Source organism: Pungitius pungitius, chromosome 8, assembly GCF_949316345.1.
Source record: "Pungitius pungitius chromosome 8, fPunPun2.1, whole genome shotgun sequence".
Taxonomy (NCBI): Eukaryota; Metazoa; Chordata; class Actinopteri; order Perciformes; family Gasterosteidae; genus Pungitius; species Pungitius pungitius.
Window position 1 is genome coordinate 3,107,149 of NC_084907.1, and position 22,270 is coordinate 3,129,418.

At 48.7% G+C, this 22,270-nt stretch overlaps 4 protein-coding genes across 5 annotated transcripts; 3 read left to right on the plus strand and 1 right to left on the minus strand.

Annotated features, from left to right (window-relative positions):
• The first annotated feature begins 43 nt into the window (after positions 1–43).
• LOC119194119 (kelch-like protein 10) lies at positions 44–2,886 on the plus strand. Its single transcript, XM_037448219.2, has 5 exons — positions 44–288; positions 365–854; positions 1,254–1,865; positions 2,146–2,295; positions 2,520–2,886. Exons 1-5 carry the CDS (start codon positions 92–94, stop codon positions 2,874–2,876), a joined length of 1,806 nt encoding a protein of 601 aa, XP_037304116.1. The 5' UTR covers positions 44–91; the 3' UTR covers positions 2,877–2,886.
• Positions 2,887–3,294: 408 nt separating this feature from the next.
• appl1 (adaptor protein, phosphotyrosine interaction, PH domain and leucine zipper containing 1) lies at positions 3,295–11,884 on the plus strand. Its single transcript, XM_037491280.2, has 22 exons — positions 3,295–3,456; positions 4,816–4,914; positions 5,008–5,067; positions 5,283–5,354; positions 5,501–5,588; positions 6,045–6,086; positions 6,186–6,244; positions 6,537–6,683; positions 6,850–6,932; positions 7,093–7,254; positions 7,376–7,564; positions 7,663–7,705; positions 7,806–7,862; positions 8,169–8,260; positions 8,361–8,537; positions 8,691–8,743; positions 9,004–9,178; positions 9,306–9,342; positions 9,463–9,603; positions 9,693–9,743; positions 9,833–9,922; positions 10,233–11,884. The coding sequence occupies exons 1-22, from the start codon at positions 3,403–3,405 to the stop codon at positions 10,383–10,385; spliced, it is 2,124 nt and encodes a 707-aa protein (XP_037347177.2). The 5' UTR covers positions 3,295–3,402; the 3' UTR covers positions 10,386–11,884.
• Positions 11,885–12,410: 526 nt separating this feature from the next.
• On the minus strand, positions 12,411–14,361 carry LOC119229488 (ADP-ribosylation factor 4-like). Its single transcript, XM_037489886.2, has 6 exons — positions 14,079–14,361; positions 13,856–13,936; positions 13,596–13,705; positions 13,423–13,494; positions 13,211–13,333; positions 12,411–12,893 (listed from the first exon to the last, which is right to left on the minus strand). The coding sequence occupies exons 1-6, from the start codon at positions 14,143–14,145 to the stop codon at positions 12,807–12,809; spliced, it is 540 nt and encodes a 179-aa protein (XP_037345783.1). The 5' UTR covers positions 14,146–14,361; the 3' UTR covers positions 12,411–12,806.
• Positions 14,362–15,628: 1,267 nt separating this feature from the next.
• LOC119229487 (uncharacterized) lies at positions 15,629–22,159 on the plus strand. Of its 2 annotated transcripts, XM_037489885.2 has the most exons (7): positions 15,629–15,723; positions 16,053–16,294; positions 20,124–20,223; positions 20,665–20,741; positions 20,890–21,173; positions 21,561–21,694; positions 21,833–22,159. In XM_037489885.2, coding segments are annotated over exons 1-7 (1,032 nt in total). In that variant the 5' UTR covers positions 15,629–15,721; the 3' UTR covers positions 22,026–22,159. The 2 variants fall into 2 exon arrangements, with proteins under 2 accessions (XP_037345782.2, XP_062419936.1); XM_062563952.1 differs by lacking the exon at positions 15,629–15,723 and having other exon boundaries at positions 16,052–16,294.
• The last annotated feature ends 111 nt before the right edge of the window (positions 22,160–22,270 follow it).

Genomic DNA, 22,270 nt, shown 5'->3' on the forward strand with positions numbered 1-22,270 from the left:
GAGCAACTCCGACCCTTTACAGCTGTCTGAGGAGAACCAAACCTGTCAGAAAGCTCCTGAGTACCCACAGTTAAGCAGAGAGAAGAAAGATATGGGCGAAGAAGGAACATCTTCCGCCAAATCGAATTTTGACAGAGACAAAGCGGAGAAAATGGTGCGTAAGATGGCCTCCTCGGCTGTGAATGAACTCCTCCAAAGGACGGAACTGTGCGACGTGGTGATCAAGGTCGAGGGCGACAGGTTCAACGCGCACAAGATCATCCTGTGCAGCTGCAGCGAGTACTTCTGGTGAGTACAACGTCAGGTCTAAAAGGTACAAATGTTACGTAGTGTTTCTCTAACCCTCTAAGTCCTGATCCCACAGCGCTCTCTTCACCGGTGCCTGGGCCAACCCAAAAAAGAAGTCGTACATTATCCCCGGGGTGTCGCCCGCGATGATGCGCCTCATCATTGATTACGCCTACACTCAAAATGTTGATGTGACGGAGGACAACGTGTTGGAGCTTTTAGCAGCAGCAGACCAGTTCTTGGTCTCTGGGATTGTTCAGAGATGCTGCTTCTTCCTGGAGGACCAGCTGTGCTTGTCGAACTGCATTGGCATCTGGAGGCTGATGCACTTCTACCACTTGCCCAGGCTGACACACAAGGTCTTCCTCTTCATCCTGCAACACTTTGATGAGATCATCGCTGTCTCGCAGGAGATCTTGGAGCTCTCCGTGCAGCAGCTGTCGGCCATCATTGAACACGACCACCTCAATGTGAGGCGAGAAAGCACGGTGTTTGAGACCATCCTGCACTGGATCTCCCACCAGCCAGACCAAAGAAGGGGTCAAATCTTTGAGCTACTGTCTGAGGTAACCACACGATCCCGTCGAACCGTTGGTGTAGTGGACCTTTGTAGACCAACCTGAAAGTTAGCATTGACCTGGTTCCCCTCGAAAAAAAGCCAATGGGAAATAAACATTTATTAAGCTTGTGTTAGAGACCTTATTTCAGTCATTCAAGCACAAACCCATTAAAACCAAGGTTCTCGTCATGTTTTCTCCACCGTAGAGGTATCCAAGCTTCATCATCTTTTCTCTTTTGTAAATGGCATTCGCTCTGAACCAGAAGAGCAAAGATGCACACTCATTTCTGGGTTTTTTAGCACTCGTTCGTGCAGGGTTATCGTCCAACTGCGTTCGCATCGCACGTGAGACGCAAGATCGATATCTGACCGATATATAACTTCCTTGCCCTTCGCATGTGTCAAGGTGCGGCTTGGCTTGATGACCGCCATCTACCTCCAGGACGTTGTGAAGGAGAACGCTCTGATAAAGGACAGCGCCAAATGCGTTTCCATCATCGACGCCGCAGTGGCCAAGTTCATGGACCTTCGTTGCAAATCCTCAAAACCCGATTACAGTGACCGGCTAAGCCGCCCACGCCTGCCCTCCTCCATCTTACTGGTCACAGGGGGCAAGAACGCCCGAAACGCCGCCACCGGCCTGGACGCCTACGACGCCCGGGCCGACTGCTGGGTCCCGATAAGAGCCGGGGAGATCCGCCGCAATCACCACGGCGCCGCCCTCCTCGGCGGCTTCATGTACGTGATCGGCGGCAGAAACAGAGGAATCCAACTGAACACCGCGATGAAGTTCGACCTCGTCAACCGCACGTGGCACCCGGTGATGCCCATGAACTGCTGCCGCGACCACGTCTGCGTCGCCGTGCAGAACGGGTGCATTTACGCCCTCGGAGGCTTTAGCGATGACTTATACCACAACAGCGTTGAGCGCTACACACCCGAAACGGACCAGTGGACCATGGTGGCACCAATGCATACGAAGAGGAGTAGCGCCAGTGCCGCGACTCTCAGGGGCAAGGTGGGTGAAGGAGAGACGGAGTAATGAGTGGAGACGGACAGTAGAGGGGAACATAACGATAGTCTAAAGCTGACCAAGCGTCGATGCTTGACGAGTTGAGAGTGAGAACGTTTTGCCACGTTTGCCAATAACGATACAAATGTGTAAGGAAGCAGGTTGAATGTCATTAAGTTAATAGGCCATTAGAATATAGAACGTGGGTGATCACATTTAAAAGCATTTTTTCTGCTTCCATCTGTAACGGAATCCATATTAAGTGTCTTAAAACTCGCCAGTGCAGGTGTACGTTTGCGGAGGTTACAACGGGACTCGGAGCCTCACCTTGGCCGAACGCTACGACCCGAACACCAACCAGTGGACCGTGATCCCCAACATGAGGAGCTCCCGGAGGGGTCTGGGGATCGCTGCCTACAAAGACCTCATCTATGCGGTGAGTGTGGTCAATGTGTGCATTATTATTGGTTGCACAATGGAGACTGACTCATTTTATATTTAACCATATTGGTATTCTACTTAGCACTGGTTTCTTTATTACTTCAACCTAATGTGACGAGCGTCCACCGTATTGAGCTCCACCCAGACAAAACCGAACTGTACTTCTAACGAATATTTTATTTCCTGTCTCATCTCTTCGTTCACCTGTTTCTCTTCCAGATAGGCGGCACCAGTAGCGGGAGCATCCATCTGCGCACTGTCGAGACCTACAACCCTGACACCGACCGGTGGAGAAACGCACCGTCCATGTGCTGTGCCCGCAGCTTCTTCGGGCTTGAGGTGATGGAGGAGCAGCTCATTGTGGTTGGAGGATTTGGAGGCACTGCCGCGATGTTAACCGTGGAGCGCTATGACGACGATGTTGGCATGTGGTTACGTGCCTCTGACATGGAGACGCCCCGCAGCGGCCAGAGCTGCTGCGTGCTGCACGGACTCCACGGCGTGATGGAGGACCTGTTCCATTGTGGTTCCCCTACGATGCCCACTGTGGTGGAAGCAGCGGGTGGATCCACGTAATCCAACCGAGACTGGACACATGTCATGATGCTCATCGTCAAATAAATTGAAAAGGATCTAATTTGCATTTCACAAGATGTTTTTATTACATAAAATCCAATTATTACAACAATATATATATATATACACTATTTATTTATATTTTAATGTCTAAAATATTTTACCCAACAATGAATGAATGAATATTAAAAAATTGGTCGCATGGGTAGTCTGTACAAGCCTCTCACACAAACTAAGCATCTCGAGGCCATTATGGCTCAAAGGTGTACACGGGTATGGCGAATGGGCGATCCTGGTCAGAGCCAAAATGGCGCCGTTTCCCCTTTAAACAATGAACCAATCCAAATTGATACATTTCCTTTCTATCCAATCACAATCCAGCTGGAGGGCGGTACCCGTTGAACCGGGAGGAGCCGTCTTCGGGGTGTTGTGAATTCGTTTAGCCAAGGAATCCTGAGTGGGAGTTGTCGGGAGCGATTTGTTGTGCGTTTTGTCCGTCCATTCGCACCGATTACCAACCGAAGCCATGCCCGGAATAGAGAAGCTGCCGATAGAGGAGACGCTGGAGGACAGCCCTCAGGTAACGAGCCCTCCGTTGCCCCCGGAGGCTTCAGCTAGCATGCTAACGGTAGCCACTCGCAGGGCTAGGCGCCGCGGTCTTTGTATAGAGGCGCCGCGGTGTTTGCCAACAACCAGCGGGGAGATGACAAGTTCCAGCAGGCGGCTAACCCCCCTAATGGCCCGCTAATCAAAGCGGACAGGCGGACGGCTTCAACGGACCAGCTGTGCTTCGCCTGCTGTACCGATCAGCTGGTTGGAGGGGTGGGGGCAGAATGTCAGGTGGAGGCTTCACACAGGAATGCACTCGTGCAATTGATAGGTAGCCGACCACTTCCTTAGCCTCTGAGCTAGCCGCCCCCCCCGCCCCCCCCCCCGCCGTGAACGTCACACGCCCAGATGTGTGACGTTCACACAAAAAAGCAAAAAGCTGCGGCTGAGACCCGTCCGCGCGTCACACGTCGGGGGCGTGACCACCAGGGTGATGCACCTGAGTTTGGATGTTGTTGTTTTTTCGGTGTAAACAAAGAATGTTCCACTTTTAATCTCTGTCTCTCTGTTTGATATCCAGTGGTTACTGGTCTGTTCTCCATCCTTCTTTCTACATTTCAGCAACTGTTTCAACTTAGATTTAATACATTTTAGTTACTTGCAGTTTAATAATATAAAATATTATCAACAAATATGATATATTATTATGGATGACGATTGTATTGATCCCTAGAACTTCCTAAGCCATTTGCAAGTGCAGATAATAATAAAATAAGTAATAAAATGAGAGGAGACAGAAACGAGGTCCCTGTGCCACAGGATCTATTGGGGAAAATGCTCAGTAAATGTGGCCACTCGGAAGTCTATGAGTGCCGATACATCCGAGAACTGTACTATACTAGACTATACTACTGTAGAAAACTTAACTTGTGAACGTGGCAGTCTGATGAGTCTGACTTCCTTTGAGAGGCGTGAGAGAGCCTGCAGGAAGGAGGAGAGCATTTGTGCAGGAAGCGCGTTGGGATATATGAGAGGTGTGGGATGACTGAACACCAATAATAATCCTCTGATTAATGTAGCTATGTATCTATATGTCTACTTATTTATCTCCCAACACAACCCTTGATTATTCACTATTTGTTCATTAATGTGTTTAGAATTGACCTAATTATCACAATTGTATGTTCTTGTTTTCATGTTACAACGTAACAATGTAGCATTCAACAGATCTCAGCTAGTAGTACAGTTGAGATCCACCCGAGGAACAGTATTGCACTGTGTGGTTCTGCAGCAGGTGTGGATTTCCATATATAGGTGTGAGGTTGGGATCATTTGGGCGCTGCGGTTTTATGGAACGCACAGAGGATTGATGCTGAGCGTTGTTTTGTAGACGCGCTCTCTGCTGGGAGTGTTTGAGGAGGACACGACAGTGATGTCCAACTACTGCACACAGCTCTATGAGGCCATGCAGAGGATTTATGACGCACAGGTAAGAAGACACACGATTCTCCGGTGCAGGGCCACTCGCTGCAGACGGGACTAACGGAGGACGTTTACGCGTCGTATCTGTTTTCTCTGTCAGAATGAGCTCAGTGCTGCGACACACCTGACCTCCAGACTGCTGAAAGAGTACGACAAACAGGTAGGCCGAGTCGACAACCAGCGACCGAGCCCATGATACTAGACACCAGCCCTACACGCCCTGCCCGGTACTTCCCACGAGCTATTAAACCCCAGCCACCCGCCTTATGGCACTAGCCACCCGCCTTATGGCACTAGCCCTATTCCCTAGCGATTACCTCGGGTCAACATTTACCAGCATTCATTTACTGCTTGTGCTGTTGCTGTCTTCCACAGCGTTTTCCTCTAGGGGGCGATGACGAGGTGATGAGCTCCACCCTGCAGCAGTTTGCAAAAGTCATCGATGAGGTGAGCCGAGAATACAAAACGCAGCAGGACCCCGTTTGCTGCTGTTTTGTTACTTTTGGATGTGCCATGACAGGAAGACCAGGTGACAGGATGTTTGACGTCACAACCTCTCTCTCTCTCTCTCTCTCTCTCTCTCTCTCTCGTAGTTGAGTTCCTGCCATGCCGTCTTGTCCACCCAGCTTGCAGATGCCATGATGTTTCCGATCACTCAGTTTAAAGAGAGAGACCTGAAGGGTAGGAAACACAAAGCAGTGCACTGATGATCTGTCACATGTATCCAGCTGATGTTGTCGGATCCGGTCTGGTAGTCAACGTTCCAGTTGTTGGAAGGAGTTTAGGTCGGAGTTCCTCTATGCCAAACTGTGAAAATGCTTTTTTGATGGACCTGGCTTTGCACACACGACCATCGTTGTGTTTAAATGAGGCATGAATGAATCCCACCAAGGGGCGACTCTTTGGTCCCATACAAGATTAAGAGAAAGTGACTCTACTTCTCTCTTGATTTATTACCTCAGTAAACATTATAAACCTGAGTTTATGGTCTCAATCTCTAGTTTCAAGTCTTTTTCAATACAGCATGATGTGGCCAAACCGCACTGCACACTGTTGCCTTCAGTATGAAATGGACCTTAATTGGTCTCAAGGGGGTTTTGCACGGTTACTTACAGTTCTTCTTTCGTCTCTCTCCAGAGATCCTCACTCTGAAAGAAGTCTTCCAAATATCCAGTGATGGTAAGTTTCTCCTCAGGGATCGTCCGTTGCGAGTTAATGGGTTTTATGTAGCATTTTGAAAAGTAACAAACAAAGATGCTGACCCTTTGTTGTATGCAGACCACGACGTCGCCATCAACCGATACAGCCGCCTGTCCAAGAAGAGGGACAACGACAAGGTCAGAAACGCTAACAACTAAAACATCCATTTAAGTTTCCTAAAGCAGGGCTCGCCGGTAAAGGTTCCCCGGTTACCATTGGCAACCGTTTTTTTTTTGGTTTCAACGGTTGCTCATGAGCATTCAGGCATTAATTTTTTGGACGGTTGGCAGGATTTAGGTATTTTTATATTTTTAACTTCATTGCTGACCACCTCATAGCACCCACCAGTCACGTGAACAATTCACGGTACGACTATCTCGACTAGACGTGCGTGATGTGGTCATAAGAAGAGAGTGTCGTGTGCTGCAGTTGCGGGCGGAGGCCGTGGAGGACGTTTACACCTCCCGCAAGAAACACCACCAGACCATGATGCACTACTTCTGCTCGCTGAACACGCTGCAGTACAAGAAGAAGACGGCTCTGCTGGAGCCGCTGCTGGGCTATATGCAGGCGCAGGTACACACACACACACTATGTACGTCCACTTAAAGCTAAGCCTCACGCCGGTGTCTGACAACATTAAAAAGAAATAAATCAAGAGAAATAAATAGTTTTATTTCTTAACACTTTTCTCGTCAGGGTTCTTTTCAAACCTGCTGATGCTTCTTCTTCTTCTCTGCAGATCAGTTTCTTTAAGCTGGGTTCAGAAAACCTCACCCAGCAGTGGGAGGACTTCCTGGGAACCATGGGAACCAGTGTCCAGAAGTAAGAACCCCGCCCCCCCCCCAAACCCCACCTCTCCATTTGTTCTTTTTCTTTTTGTTACTCAGTTTAAATTGCAAATGGATACAAACATCACGTGGAAGGTGACCGTGTGGCACGTGTGTGTGTGTGTGTGTGTCTGTGTGTGTGTGTGTGTGTGTAGCGTGCGTCGGGAGATGGAAGAGGAGGTCGGGCAGATGCAGGAGACCATCCAGGACATGGAGAGATCATGTGACCAACTGTACGCGCCGTGTGACCCTGACCCCGCCCACTCGCCGGTCTCCCGCAACCTGACCAGGAAACAGGGCTACCTGCACATCCGCAGGTAGGAAACCCGCACCGTTTAAGCCACTGTGATTAATTCAACATTGAATCATTAATTAAAACGAGGGCTTCTACGTTCATCTGGTCTCTCCTTGGGTGTCCCCTCCCCGGTGTCCCCTCAGTAAGACGGGGCTGGTGTCCTCGTCCTGGGAGCGCCAGTACTTCTTCACGCAGGGCGGGAACCTGATGCAGCAGGGCCGCGGCGAGGTGGCGGGCGGCCTGGTCACCGACCTGGACAACAGCTCCGTCATGGCGGTGGACTGCGACGACCGGCGCTTCTGCTTCCAGGTCACGTCCTTCGACGGCAAGAAGTGAGGCGGCTTTATTCAAACGTTTCTTGGTCCCAGGCGCCCGAGTGTCAATGGCGCCTCACTCAAATCTTTGCTCCCGTCTTGTGCGTTCTGGGCAGAGTGGTGACGCTGCAGTCGGAGAGCAGGAAGGACTGCGAGGAGGTAAAAACTGACAAAAGGTGGTGGGGGGGTTTTGTGTCATGTGACTTGCTCTTTTGTGGTCCCCTCACGCCGTCTCCTCTGCCGCTTCCCCCTCCTCCAGTGGATCGCCACCATCAACAACATCTCCAAAAGGATCTACCTGAGTGAGAACGCAGAGGTCCGTGTCCCGCCTCCCTCGTTGGCACTCAGTCGTTGTAATTTTGCGATTCACTGGGTCGTGGTCATGTGACGTCGTCCTGGCCTCACGCCGGTGATCTGTCGATTTGATTGAAGAACAACATAACGACCAGTGAAAACTGGCTTTAACGAGTGAATATGTTTAAACATTTGAGATCAAACTGCATTCACACAGCGAGCGGATGGCCAACGAGAGGAGATTCATCCGAGATCAATCAAATAATAGCTACACGCTAAAAAATGTTGTTCATGTGACATTGTTTCCTGCTGGTCGTCCCGTTGGCAGGAGCTCGCAGCCCGAGTGAACCAATCCGCTCTCGAGGCCGTGACGCCGTCGCCGTCCTTCCAGCAGAGACACGAGAGCATGAGGCCCAGCAGGTGTGTGTGTGTGTGTGTGTCTTGGTGGTCAATCAGACGTCTGTGGGACAAGTGGACCTCCACCAGTAACACCCCCCCGCCTAACCCCCCCCCCTCCCAGTAAAGGGCGTGCGGGCCGAGCGAGCAGCATCAGCTCTGTGGGCTCCGAGCCGTCGCCGGCTCTGTCTGTGCTCTCATTGGATGCCCTGGTTGCCCCGGACACGCCCATCCAGTTTGACATCATATCGCCCGTCAGCGAGGAGAACTCCGGACAGAGCAAGACGGCCCAGTCCGGCAGGTGTGTGTGTGTGCTACTTCATGTCTCCCCTTGTTCTTTTCAAGCTGTTGTTTTTGTCATAGAAAACACAAACAATATGCGGCACAAAAACACTGTTGTTCTTACACACACTAGACTTTTGTGAAAGGTGTGTGTGTGTGTGTGTGTCCACAGAAGGAGTAATCCATTTGGAGAGTCGGGAGACAGCACATCAGAAGACAGTGAAGGTACCGACGTCCTTCTGGCTCACGTTAAATACTTCATACAGTTGTCTTTTCTTTGAAGAATGAAAACGTTTAAGTGTGTGTTATTCCCCTCAGCAGCCACAGGGGGGCAGTGTGATTATTCATATCTGTCAGGTGTCAAAACGAGTTTTTTGTTTCATAAGAACCAAACTACCTGGTGGTCTGGGTCTCATGATCCGTGTCTCCCACCCAGAGGATGAGATGTTTTAAACACGTTTTGAATCCACATACGTGTCGTCCAGACTCGATCCTCCACCAGCTCTTCATCGTTCGCTTCCTGGGCTCCATGGAGGTGAGGACCGCCGAGTCCACAGACGTCATCCCTGAGACCATGAGGCAGATCCTGGCAGCCAGAGCCATCCACAACATCTTCAGGATGACCGAGTCGCACCTGCTGGTCACCTGCGACTGCCTCAAGTAGGATTCAGATGTCCTCTGAAGTCTTTTCAGTCCTCTAGACGCTGCTCTCTTTATCAAAAAAAGACTGTTACTGTTAAAACTGAAATTGTCATTTTTAAAAGTCTGATTTGTTGCTTCGTTTCAGACTCATTGATCCTCAAACACAAGTCACTCGACTCCGGGTGAGTTGATCTCCGCTCGCAGTCCTCTGCTCACGAGGTTTTAGCTTCTGACACGTTTCTAACCCTAATCTTTCCTTCCCCTTGTGCCCCCTCCCCCCCACCCCCCCCTCGGACCACCAGTTCCCCCTCACCTGTGTGTCTCAGTGTTCGTCCCACCAGGACAACCGGAGGCTGTTCGGTTTCGTCCTGCAGCCGGCGGGCGGGCAGGGCGACGCCCGGGCCGTCTGCTACATCTTTGAGTCCAACAACGACGGAGAGAAGGTGCGTCCGTCTGTCCCTGCGTCCGTCCCACTTGTCCACCAACTCTCCGCCTGGGTCCCTCTGTCTCACCCTGCGTGTGTCTTCTTCAGATCTGCGACAGCGTCGGCCTGGCCAAGCAGATCGCCTTCCACTCCAAGATGGTGAGACGGTGACTTTAACAGCGTTTTGACAGCTGGTGTCCTCTCTGTGGGGGGGGGGGGTTGATCCGTGTCGTCTCGTTGTTGTGTAGGACCGTAAGGCCGTGGAGAAGAGGAAGGAGCACGACAAGGCTAAAGAGAAACAGCAGGAGGAACTGAGCAAACAGAAGCAGATCGAGAAGGTGACCTTTGACCCTTTTAGCCGTTCCCTGGTCACGCTACTGAAATCAGGGTCCAAGTGAAGCCAATGAGGAAGTGTCTTAAACCGGCATTCTCCCCAGTGACCACAAGGGGGCGGATTGTATGAAGTCTCAGAAAAATACTTTTTGTTACAGGACAAGAAGCATCATTAATAAAACAATTAAATTCACATTATTGCACAAAAGTCTTGATTATTATCATCTTTAATTGACATTGACTGGGGTTTGAATGCAGGAGTTCTAGAGAGTTTCTACTCAAACAAACTTTATTTATTTGTTTTTTTGTCTTGAGGATCTGGAGGAGCAGAGCCGCCTGATCGCCGCCTCGAGTCGCCCCGGCAACCAACCCGCCGCCGACGGACAGGTGCTGGTGCTTAGCAACAGCCATTCGGAGGACAGCGATGCGGGCGAGGAGGGGAAGAAGAGGGGGGAGTCTGAGGCCTGACGGCCCGGCGAGTCCCAGCTGGTCCCTGCTCAGGAATCAGAGGAGGCCCGGGCTGAAAAACATGCGCTCCCTCTCCGGCTGGACTCTGTGAGCGGAGGATAAACTAAACGCACCCTCGCTATATGAGGAGGAGGGCAGTGTGGAAACGTCACAGACTTTCCTGGGGAAAACAAAAAAAAAAGCTGCTTTTTATACCGTCCCTCCAGAAGAGGACCGAGGTATAGTTTTAATCTGCAAGTTTGTGTTTTGTTTTTAATGTTTTGTTTTATAGAAAGAGCTTACGGGCAACGAGGGAGGAGAGCAGCGAGTGCTGAATAAAGAACATCTGACGGAGACAAAGCCACATTCAGAAGGCACCAACAGAGGAAGAGGGAGTCTAATTTTGAAAAGTACTTCCTGATGTTTCTTATCATTTAAAAAAAAAAAACAACAAGCCTCCTGGATGCATCATCGGATCTTTATCATCTTTCCCTCAGTCTTTATTCTGTAAAACGATGAGATCGGTCGTCATGACTACATCAGAGTTATGTCATTCTTTTTCTGTGGTCTCTGCCGGCTGATTATTACGGTTCATTGACGTTTACCTAAGCGGATGAATTACATCTGGATGATATGCAGGTTACAAATGGGCTGAATTCGGTTTAAATATATAAATGTGTGTGTATATCTTTTTAGGATGTGTTGGTAATACTCTTCAAACCAAATGATCAAATACTTCGTATGAAAGTATTAATGGAAAAAAATGATATAAACACAGAAATGACCTCGCGTACAAAACAAAAGTCAACTTCTGAAATCCCCCCCCCCCAGCGTTTCTTTGTTGCAGATTTGTTGGGGAAATTATCGGACATTTGTTCTCCGTCCGGCGTCTCATGCCATTTGTATGCAAAGTGTGTTTGTGTGTGTTTGTCTGTCTGTGTTTGTGCGTGTGTGTGTGTGTGTGTGTGTTATATCAGGAAGGAAAATCCAGAATAAAAAGATCTGATTTTGAAGGTTCCACAAATCTGCAACTTCTCCCTCCTACAAAATAAATAGCTGCATGCAAGTAGTGCTCATTAATAATGATAATAATAGCTATAATCATATTTTATATCCTATACTTTCTTAGTCCATTACGATAAACAAAAGCACAAATCGGATCAATGATCTCTTCACTTTGGCCTTGTTGACTCTTTATTTTTGAAAACTTTTCTGATTATTTGACATTAATTCACTTTAATAATGAATTTTGATCATCTGATCCTCATCTGCCTCAGTTCCTCAGTTCACAGCTTTTTCCATTAATCTGACTTTTATACATAGGAGAAGAGGTCAGGATGTTAAAGGTCAGAGGTCACAGCCCCCTGTGGGGATGTTTCTTAAAGCATACATCAACGGTTAATAATGAATTTGTATTTTAGGGAGAAGTGGAGCTACAATTTACTGACGCAGTGATAATTGTTTGTCATAAGTGGAAATAAAAAAAATCTTTTCTGTGATAAATAAAAGCACTAACTCCACCCGCCCGAGTCAGTCTGCTGATTAAATCAAACCTACATGTTACTCACAGCCAGCTGACTCGGCATGTTTCAGTATTTCTATTAAAAGTGAGTTCACAATGTTTTCTTGTATCTCTAAGCAGAGACATTCAGAAGGAGCCCAAACCTCTCTTCACATTGAGATTCATTTACAGTCCACACAAAGGCCCCCAATACCACAGCCTTTTTATTTCTATTTACCCTATAAACTATATACATACTGTATATCACCAAGCTGCGACATAATCAAATATGAATGCTTTGTGTTGTGAGGCATTGTCTGAGGTAATCTGATCATTTTAGCCATTGTGATGATGGGAAATTTGGAAAATATTGTTACGAAGGGTTGGTACAGATCGGTCCGATCCGAAATTTAAATAATATAATATTTTGTAATAAATATAAACAAAATAACTAAATTAAGTGAACATATCAATTTTAAATTTGCAATAGCAACAAGTAAAAAATCAGCATGAAAACGTGAAGTTTTATAAAAAATACAGTTTATTTAAATATATACATTTATTGCAAGTGTAAAATCAGCAGACAGATGAACTGAATATAAACATCTGCTGTAAAATAAGGATTAAACTAATGAAAACATGCTTGTTCCAAACATCACCAGAGATTTCTCCCACTCAATAGAAACATTTTTGTTCCCTTTTAAAGCTCTAAATGAATCCGCAGCGTCGTTTTATGGATCTAAGTTTAAAGATAATTTCATAAGCGACACATCGTGGGGACGTTTGTTCCGTGCACTGAGCTCTCCGGGTCCGGTTCCCCCGTCATGACATTTAACTCCTGCTGTGAGGAGCCAGGTGGGAGGACCGAGCAGCAGGTGAAGGAGTCCGACCTCGAGTCCGGGGGGGGCCCACATGGCTTCTCCAGGCTCCACAGGAAGTGATCACGGCGCCAGGATCCGGTCCGAGAGCCAGTCCAGACCCTCGACCAGACCCGTCCCGCTGACGGCACAGGACGCCTGGACCGACCACTGCGGGGGACAAAAGACAGCGAGGTGAGTTGTCCTGTAGCTAGAGACAGTTTAGATTCCGTAATCTTTTCCCTGGGACTGGTTTCTTAAAAATGGGATCTTTAAACGTTGGTAACTGAGCGCATTGAAGACCTAAGCCCATGTTTACAATGTTTGCTGAGGAAATAAATCTAAGAGACAAGTCACTTTCTCATAGACTTCTATGGCACCAGAGGAGTCGCCCCCTGCTGGTCACCCAGAGCGAACGCACGTTTTAGGACACTTCCGCGTTGCATGGTGGGAAATTTGCACATCCAGCACACGGCGCGGACACCTACCGGCTGCGAGACTCCTGATAGGCGCAGAGCCTCCGTGACGTCACTCACGGACATGGCTCTGGGCAAATCCTGCTTGTTGGCGAACACAAGTATGGCCACGCCCCTCAGCTCGTCCTCCTCCAGCTGCCACATGAGACCAGACATCAACCAATCAGTGACGTCCTGCTCTGACGTCATTATTATTTCCTACTGCCGCCACAGTCGCAGTTTACCATCCGGTGAAGCTCGTCGGCGGCTTCTTTGATCCGCTCGGGGTCGTTGCTGTCGACCACGAAAATCAGACCCTGGAGACGGAGCAGAAGGTCGGACAGAATCACTCCCTTCAGTAAAATACTTGTCATGAGAGCAGTAGTGGTGGTGGTAGTAGTAGTACTAGTAGTAGTACCTGCGTGTTGGTAAAGTAGTGTCTCCACAGAGGTCTGATGATGGTCTGACCTCCGACATCCCAAACTGTGAAACTGATGTTCTTGTACTCCACTGTCTCCACATTAAAACCTGTACACACACACACGCACACAAGCACACACACACACACACACACACACACACACACACGCACACGCACACACACACTTTATTGAGTGATTTCATGTCGTATTATTTTGTGTATCGTCATTTAACTCGTTCTTGGACGTGAACACTGACCGAGCGTCGGGATGGTGGTGACGACCTCAGCGAGCTTCAGTCTGTACAGCAGAGTGGTTTTACCTGCTGCATCCAGACCCACTGCAGCGACACACACACACACACACACACACACACACAATGGCAATAAATAATGGGAAATGCTCACCAAACTTTTTCATATAATTCATAATAATAATAGAATGAACATTAACAATAATAGTAATAATACGAATGAACTCACCCATTAAAATCCTGACCGGTGTCTTGGAGATGAACCTGGAGAAGATGCGTGAGATGATGACGCCCATTGTTCACAAAGATTTAAGCAACAACTGGTCGTGTCCCCGTGTGTGTCGCTGAGTGTGTTTATGTGTGTGTCTGTGTCTGGCTTTTATAGAGCAGCGGTGTGTGCGTGTGTGAGCGTGCGCGCGTGCTTTCCACGATGTCATCCCGGCTGCTGTCAGCTCGGTACACGGTGGCAGCGCAGTCGTGAGCAACGGATGCAACACGGCTGCCATGACAACGCACCGGAAAACCCCACTTCCGCTGACAGGCGAGCCTTCAAAATAAAGCACTTTGAATCTTCTCTACCACAGAGCTCCATTGTTGTCTAAAAAGTGATTAAAGACTATAGAATATTAGAATTAAACTAATACATTTGAGGAAATCTCTGCTCATCTTCACTATATTATGTTATATTTATAAATATGAACTCCTCTTACTTTTACGTTTACCCCTTTTTTCAAAATAAGTTGTTTGACTGGTATATATATATATATATATAATGAATGTTAAAAATGTTAAATATAATATATATCTATATTTAACATTTTTAACATTCATTATATATATATATATATATATATATATATAATGAATGTTAAAAATATATATTATATATATATATATATATATATATATAATGAATGTTAAAAATGTTAAATATAGATGTAATGTAAGTAAAAGAGTCAGTTTATTTCCAATTAAATACTGAACTTAGTTTTGTTCTGAAACAAACTTTAGTTTAGGTTTTATTTTGAAAGAAAGACTGTGCTTCCTGCAGTCCAACAGGAAGTGTTGCTCTGACTCCTCCGCCTGTTGATGTTGGCAGAACTGACAACCCTGTTTTCAAAAGGTGTGTCTGTGTTTTTCCTCTTTTCTTTCTTTATCAACCACATTATAAATTGCACACATGACCCTTCCAGCCAAACCTAAAACAGTCAACACGCAAAGAGCAAGCAGACAAAGGTTCATAAAATAACAACCCAATAAGCATGAAATCAGTTGTGATGATGATGTCTCATTATTATCACACGCTTTATGCCCCAATCCAGCAGACTTTTTAAGCAACTGAGATTTATTGACACAGCAAGATGTTAATATCCTGTCCAATCGTAGTTCTGGTTTCATATTGTGTTTTGTTCCTGTCAGCAAAAAGAGAAGTACACAAAAGATTGTTCTCGGTTCCATTTCCCCTTTTCACTGAATTGTTGCGTTTTATTATACATTGAGATTGTTGTACTGAGGACAAATTCTAAGGACAAATGACCTGTCTGTCGCACGTGTGTTTGTGGTTCAAAGAAACCCGACAGAGTGAGACGTCATCACGTGGTCCGTCACACTGGTTTCCTCCACGTGGATCAGCGATTTCACAAGATTTCACCATGTTTATTCTTATCTGTAAAGAGACATATGTACAAAAGTACAAAGTATAATATTTGCCTCTGGGACATATATAAGTCATAAAACCATTATTCAGCATGCAGGGAGAAGCTGCCACTTGTGTTTGGGTATCACAGACAGAGGTTTAATCCCAAAAGTCCATTCAATATTATTCTGTAGCAAGTCTAAAGCAGTCATGAGGAAGACCTGAGATACGTCTTAATGTAAGTCACCTACTGTCAAAAAATAGAATAGAATTGCATTTAAAAAATAAGTAATCCAAATGTCATATTATACAGTGTATAAAAAGTGATAGAGAGTACATGAAAGTGTTATGTCTTTACTTTATTTATTGTGTGTAGATCATTTCAACGATCATTTCAACGATTCAAAGTGCTAAAGAAGAATACAAGTGGGCACTTCAGGGGGTTTAGTTTGTTCACCCTGAGATGAGGGAAACTCTGGGTGGTCTGTTTCAGAGAGAGAGGTAACTAAAGCTCAGGGTCAGTCGCTGTGGTAACTGAGCCTGTGAACCTCACCTGGTCGGGAGAAGGTTTCTTTCACAGGCTCCTCCCTCCAGAGTTTCAGCAGAAACGAAACTTATCGCAGCAGGAAGTGAAACGTGCTCCAGTCCAGAGGGACAAAACCCAGAAAGGACACACGAGACACTCCGGACGAGCACGAGTGCCAGGACCAGGATGAAGACAATGAGGCTCCTGTGGCTCTCCTTTACCTTTGTGACAGCGGTTGTGACGTGGCCAGCAGTGGCATGGCCAACGACGAGGCAGACGACAGGTTGGTTTTCATGACTTTTGGGGACATTTCATGTTACGGCATTCATCTCCTGCACACAGGGGCATGGCAAGCTTTTCAAAAGTGTGGGAGATGGAGGTGGTTTGTTGATTAACAATAAAACGATGAATACAATGACGGAAGCATACAAAAGTATAACATACAACAATCCCAGGGGGATTTTTTTTTGTTACAAACTCCAGATATAGAAACAACATATATTATAAAAACAACATCTATTAGGAACAAATTGTAAATACTAACTACATATAAATGCAACCAACAACAACCAATATGACCAAATACCTTTAAAAGAACCAAAAGTGCTCTTTCTGCGGAGCACCACGGGACCCAGGCGCTTGTTTCCGGCGTCGGAGGCACGCTCCGCGGCCTCCTTCACCCCGGACGAGACGCTGCTCTCACGTTCTTCCGGCTCCGAGGAGCTGGACGTGGTGAGCGTAGAGGCAGCGGAGGCTGACGCTGAGGCGACTCATTCCCCCGCTGCCGCCAAAGAACTGCTGGAGGTCCTCACCCGAGCCGCTGACAGATTGCATATCAGCTGGCCGGCGGGGAAACAGCAGCCGTCTGCTCCCTGTAGACTGCAGGAGTTGTTTTTACCTTCCCGTAGAGTTCCTCCGCGCTGGTGCTTACCGTTCTTCCCAGACGTCCACACTGAGGTGTCGGCGTCCTGGAGTAGGCTGGTGTCCTCCCGCGTGTACAACCCGCGTACGGCATTGTACTCGTCTTTAGGTGAGGCTAGGCGACATGGCTACGGGAGTATGCCGGCCACGGAGGGGGCCCTGGCGGGCCATGTTTCCCCTGCGGCCGTGTCGCTGAGGACACCGGTGCTGCCCACCAAGCCTTCGAGGACTACCTTGGCTCTGGTGGCTTACTCGTCGGCGGGGCAAGCGGCTTCCTGCCTGCATATGATGGCGCTTATCCAGGCATATCAGGAAGAGCTGCTGGTCGACGTGGCCGAGGGGACGGAGCTAACTCCGGAGCCATGGTGGCTACGAAGCGGCACCTTTGACTGAGCCACTGTAGCCTAAAGGAGAAGGACAAATCCGTCCTCCTGGATGCCCCTCTTTCCCCGGAAACCCTCTTCGGAGGTGCCATTGGGGCCGTTGCGGATAAACTCCACGCGGAGAGGTGGCAGGCGGAGGCGCTCAATTCCTTCCTTCCCCGACGACGCCACGTCCGGCCCCGGCCGTCGACGAGCTCGCACCACCTGGCGCAGCAGGAGAGCGTCGCGCTGAGCGCACCCCCTCGTCGTGTTACGGGGGACCTCCAGGACGCCTACTTCGATATTCCCATTCCTCCCTCGACACAGGAAATACCTGAGGTTCGCTTTTGGGGATAAAGCTTACCAATACATGGTCCTTCCTTTCGGCCTAGCCCTCTCACCCCGTACGTTCACCAAATGCGTGGATGCGGCTCTGGCGCCATTGCGTCTCCAGGGCATCCGTATTTTGAACTACTTAGACCACTGGTTGATTTTAACGCCCTCTAAACGCCTGGCGGCCCAACATTGATATGTTGTGCTCGTTCACATCAACCGTCTGGGGCTAAGACTCAACACCAGGAAAAGCGTGCTGTCCCCAGCACGTAGGACCACCTTCCTGGGCGTTATTTGAGATTCGATCACGATGCGTGCACACCTGTCTCCCGCTCGAGTAGTTTCGATCCTCTCTGCAGTTCAGCAGGCTAGGCTAGGCCAGCCACTCACTGTGAAACAGTTTCAGAGACTGCTAGGTCTTCTAGCAGCAGCATCCAATGTGATCCCTTGCAGCCTGTTACACTTGAGACCGTTGCAGTGGTGGCTCAAGACCAAGGGGTTCTCTCGAGGTGAAACCAGCACCGTCTGATCAAAGTCACTCGGCGCTGCCTGAGGGCCCTGGTCATATGGAGGGACCCTTGGTTCTTAGCCCAAGGGCCTGTTTTAGGGGCGATCTGTCGTCGGGTTACTCTCACGACAGACGCTTCCCTCACGGGCTGGGGTGCGATCATGAGTGGTCACTCAGCCTCGGGGCTGTGGCAGCATCATACCCAGTCCTGGCACATAAACCAGCTGGAGACGCTGGCGGTCTTTCAGGCTCTGAAACACTTCCGTCCAGCCCTGACGGACCAGCATGTGCTTGTCCGGTCAGACAACACATCGGTGGTCTCTTACATCAACCATCCGGGGGGCCTGCGCTCACGGCCGCTGTGCAAGATAGCACGCCAGATCCTCCTGTGGTCCGTCGGAAAACTCCGCTTGTTAAGAGCGGCTTATATCCCGGGTGTCTTAAACCAGGGGGCAGACACCCTGTCAAGGCAGGGGCCGAGGCCCAGGGACTGGAGACTCCAGCCAGAGGCGGTGGAGTTCCTTTGGAGACACTTCGGCTGTGCCGAAGTGGAATTATTTGCCTCCAGAGAGACAGCTCATTGTCCTCGGTGGTTCTCCCTCACGCACCCCGCCCCTCTCGGGTTGGATGCTATGGTACAGGCATGGCCACGAAGCATGCGCCTGTACGCTTTCCCCCCGGTTGCCCTGCTCCCAGGGATTCTGGAGAGGGTCCGTCAGGACGGCGTCAGCCTACTATTAGTCGCCCCGTTCTGGCCGGCCCAAGTATGGTTTGCGGACCTAATGTCGCTCCTCGCAGGTCCCTCGTTGGAGATCCCCATCAAGTCGGCCCTGCTGTCTCAGGCGTCGGGGTCCATTGTTCACCCCCGCCCCGAGCTTTGGAAGCTATGGGCGTGGCCCTTGAGGGGGCCCGCCCTTTAAGGTCCGGTCTCCCGACCGAGGTCGTGGAGACCACCTTCCACTCCAGAGCCCCCGCCACTAGGAGGGCGTATGCCGGTAGATGGTGCCACTTGGTGTGGGAACGACTGCTGACCCAGCCAACTGCCTTGTCGGTTCAGTACTGCGTTTTTCCACAGGGTTATCCCCGTCTACTGTCTAGGCTTATCTCTTCCTTTGTGGCACCCTGTCCTCCATTCCTGACGTCGGACCAGGTGTAATAACAGAGCCATAGCAAGTGAATGGTTGAGGCCATCACACTTGCGTATGAATCGGTCGACCAGCCCACACTTCGGCTGTCCGGGCCCATTCTACCTGGGGTAGGGCGGCTGCAGAATGCCTCCTGTTGGGATCTTTACCCTCCCCTTGAGCACAGGTGCTCTCGTCTGAGTGTGCGTCTTAAAAACTTCACACCACGGTCACTTGCTCATATGGTGAGTGGGTATTGGGTTCCCACAGCGTTTTTATGCAGCTTGAGTTATGTATGTATATGTAACCGAAAGACGATCTTCAACAGGCATGCAAATAATGTCATCATTTCTCAATTTTTTCTCAGACACGTATTTAGCTAGCTGCTGAACAATATCCAAAATTTACAATTAGCATTAGTCTAAAAAACGAAATATGAAATCGAAAACACTAGACATGTCAACAAAACATAAGCAAAACATCATCCAAACACATATCAACCTTATTTAAGAACTTCCAAAGCATAAACACTCGTTCAAAGTACCTGTAAAATAACCATAACCACTTTTCTTTTTCTTTTGAATAGAATGAGCAGTTTGTATTTATTTAGTGACCTGGATGCGTACTGAACCTTTTATATACATGTAAATCAATATTTAGTGTTTTTGCCTTGAAAATACATTGTATGTGGACTAAAACATGATGCCGATGGAGAAATGCATGCAAAATAACATCAGCGAGACGGCCACAACCCCCCCAGAACATCTGCAATAACGGGAACTTGAGATAACGCATCCTTTACTGAATCGGTGAAAAAGGAGCTTTAATAGAATTCTGCTCTTTGTGTTGTTTCTTTTCCCGTAGAATCACCTGGACTCAATCTGAACGGAAAGATGTTGACTTTGTCTAATTATGGAGGAGTATCCTTCTCTCTGCCTCATTATCATCCCCCCATCGCCACCAGCAGCTGCCCTTACCACACCACCAGCCGCCCTTACCACACCACCAGTCGCCCTTACCACACCACCAGTCGCCCTTACCACACCACCAGCCGCCCTTACCACACCACCAGTCGCCCTTACCACACCACCAGTCGCCCTTACCACACCACCAGCCGCCCTTACCACACCACCAGTCGCCCTTACCACACCACCAGTCGCCCTTACCACACCACCAGCCGCCCTTACCACACCACCAGCCGCCCTTACCACACCACCAGCCGCCCTTACCACACCACCAGTCGCCCTTACCACACCACCAGCCGCCCTTACCACACCACCAGTCGCCCTTACCACACCACCAGTCGCCCTTACCACACCACCAGCCGCCCTTACCACACCACCAGTCGCCCTTACCACACCACCAGTCGCCCTTACCACACCACCAGCCGCCCTTACCACACCACCAGCCGCCCTTACCACACCACCAGCCGCCCTTACCACACCAGCACCGGGGCCTGGACCACAGCCCCGGTGACCGGGGGTGAGCTCCTTCACACAAGCTTTTTGATTATTTCATTTGCACGCCTGTTTGTGAGGGACCTCGTTCTACTTCTATTGTGTGCACTATTTATTTTGGTCTGTAACCACTGCTGGATGATTGATGAACCCTGACCGTGGGACTCCTGCAGGTGTGTCCGTGTGTCTGCGCTACCTGGCCGATTCCGCCTCCTTGCTCTTCACTCTGAGTCCATCCAGAAGTCCTCTGACCTTTTTCGGCAGTGATAGTGTGTATTGGATGTCCTTTCCAAGATACAGTTACAACCCACTGGACCTCCGCCCTAAAATTCCTTTCTGGGCGAACCCCGCCCCGGACATCTGGACCAGAGTCTGCTTCACCGTGGACTCCGGGTTGCAAGTGGCCCAGGTGTTCAGTGGCTCCAACTTCAGCATCAGGAAGATGCTGCCTGCAGAAGTGAGAACCAAGAGACACCTTCTGCCCCTTCCGTAGCCAGGCCGACGAGGCGCTTTGTGGAATTTATTTATTAAGTTTTAATTTAAGTTTGTGTTTTAAATGTGTCTCACTGCAAAAAAAAAGAAATTATTATTATTCCACAAACCACCGTGGAGGAGATTCTTTTAGTATTACCTTTGTCTCAGCAAAAAATCTATAAAACAACCATAATAATCATACGGGACAAACTCGTTGCTTCATCCATAACAATCCTGTCATATCCGCAAAAAGGGACATTAAAAGACTCTTAAACATACAGAACAATGAAAGAAACCAACTGTTGGATTGTGTCTGCACCCATCTTTATTCTTAATGGTGTGTGTGTGTGTGTGTGTGCATGCGTTTCAGGTAAACTATGTCTGGTCCGGTGAGCCTGTGATTGACTTCCCAGGTTTTGACGGTCAGTTGACAGACGTCCAGGTTTGGGATTATCCTCTCAGCTACAAAGAAGTCTTCAACTACATGATGGGCGGCATCTACTTGTAAGTGTTTCTGTGTGTGTGTGTGTGTGTATGTGTCGCCATGGAAACGCATATTCAATGCTCGCTCACTAGCCAGCTGACATGTTTCCTTTATTGACTTGTCATGGTGTCACTGAGGATATGATGGTGTTCTTTTAGGCCCTACCGAGGCTCCGCCCTCTCCTGGTCCTACATCAGCTACTCGCCCAGAGGACGGACCCTATTGGAGGACAATTATGAGCTGCAGGCGAGGCGGCCAATCAGCAGCTTGCTTCGTAAACATCGCCCGAAGGGGGGGAGGAAGGCCGGGAGGTTTTCCAACGGGGGGGAGAGGGAGAGAGAACCGCTTTAATGAAACACGCCAGGAGCTTCCTCCTTCGGTGGATAATGAATAATTCATATTAATCACTAGCCTACTAATCATGAATTACCCATTGAAGCGCGTGGTGGCATTATTATGTATCATGAAGAACTCGCTCATTAATGGAGCACAACGATGCTTCTTTAATTCAACTGATGTTCTCCTTTAACATGTATTCACTGCATTTGATCATAAAACAATAAAGACGACTGAGGCGTTTTGGTTGCTGCTTGTAC

Excerpts from the sequence above, each read along its gene's own strand:
- LOC119229487 (XM_037489885.2), top strand. Across the intron at positions 20,224-20,664 it reads CATCCCCCCATCGCCACCAG|CAGCCGCCCTTACCACACCA; the intron begins CAGCTGCCCTTA and ends TTACCACACCAC. Across the intron at positions 20,742-20,889 it reads CACAGCCCCGGTGACCGGGG|GTGTGTCCGTGTGTCTGCGC; the intron begins GTGAGCTCCTTC and ends GGACTCCTGCAG.
- LOC119229488 (XM_037489886.2), bottom strand. The coding sequence starts at position 14,145 with ATGGGCGTCATCATCTCACGCATCTTCTCCAGGTTCATCTCCAAGACA. Across the intron at positions 13,937-14,078 it reads ACCGGTCAGGATTTTAATGG|TGGGTCTGGATGCAGCAGGT; the intron begins GTGAGTTCATTC and ends GTGTCGCTGCAG. Across the intron at positions 13,334-13,422 it reads CCGACGAGCTTCACCGGATG|CTGGAGGAGGACGAGCTGAG; the intron begins GTAAACTGCGAC and ends CTCATGTGGCAG.
- appl1 (XM_037491280.2), top strand. The coding sequence starts at position 3,403 with ATGCCCGGAATAGAGAAGCTGCCGATAGAGGAGACGCTGGAGGACAGC. Across the intron at positions 6,087-6,185 it reads CTTCCAAATATCCAGTGATG|ACCACGACGTCGCCATCAAC; the intron begins GTAAGTTTCTCC and ends TGTTGTATGCAG. Across the intron at positions 7,565-7,662 it reads ACGTCCTTCGACGGCAAGAA|AGTGGTGACGCTGCAGTCGG; the intron begins GTGAGGCGGCTT and ends CGTTCTGGGCAG.
- LOC119194119 (XM_037448219.2), top strand. The coding sequence starts at position 92 with ATGGGCGAAGAAGGAACATCTTCCGCCAAATCGAATTTTGACAGAGAC. Across the intron at positions 855-1,253 it reads TCTTTGAGCTACTGTCTGAG|GTGCGGCTTGGCTTGATGAC; the intron begins GTAACCACACGA and ends GCATGTGTCAAG. Across the intron at positions 2,296-2,519 it reads ACAAAGACCTCATCTATGCG|ATAGGCGGCACCAGTAGCGG; the intron begins GTGAGTGTGGTC and ends TTTCTCTTCCAG.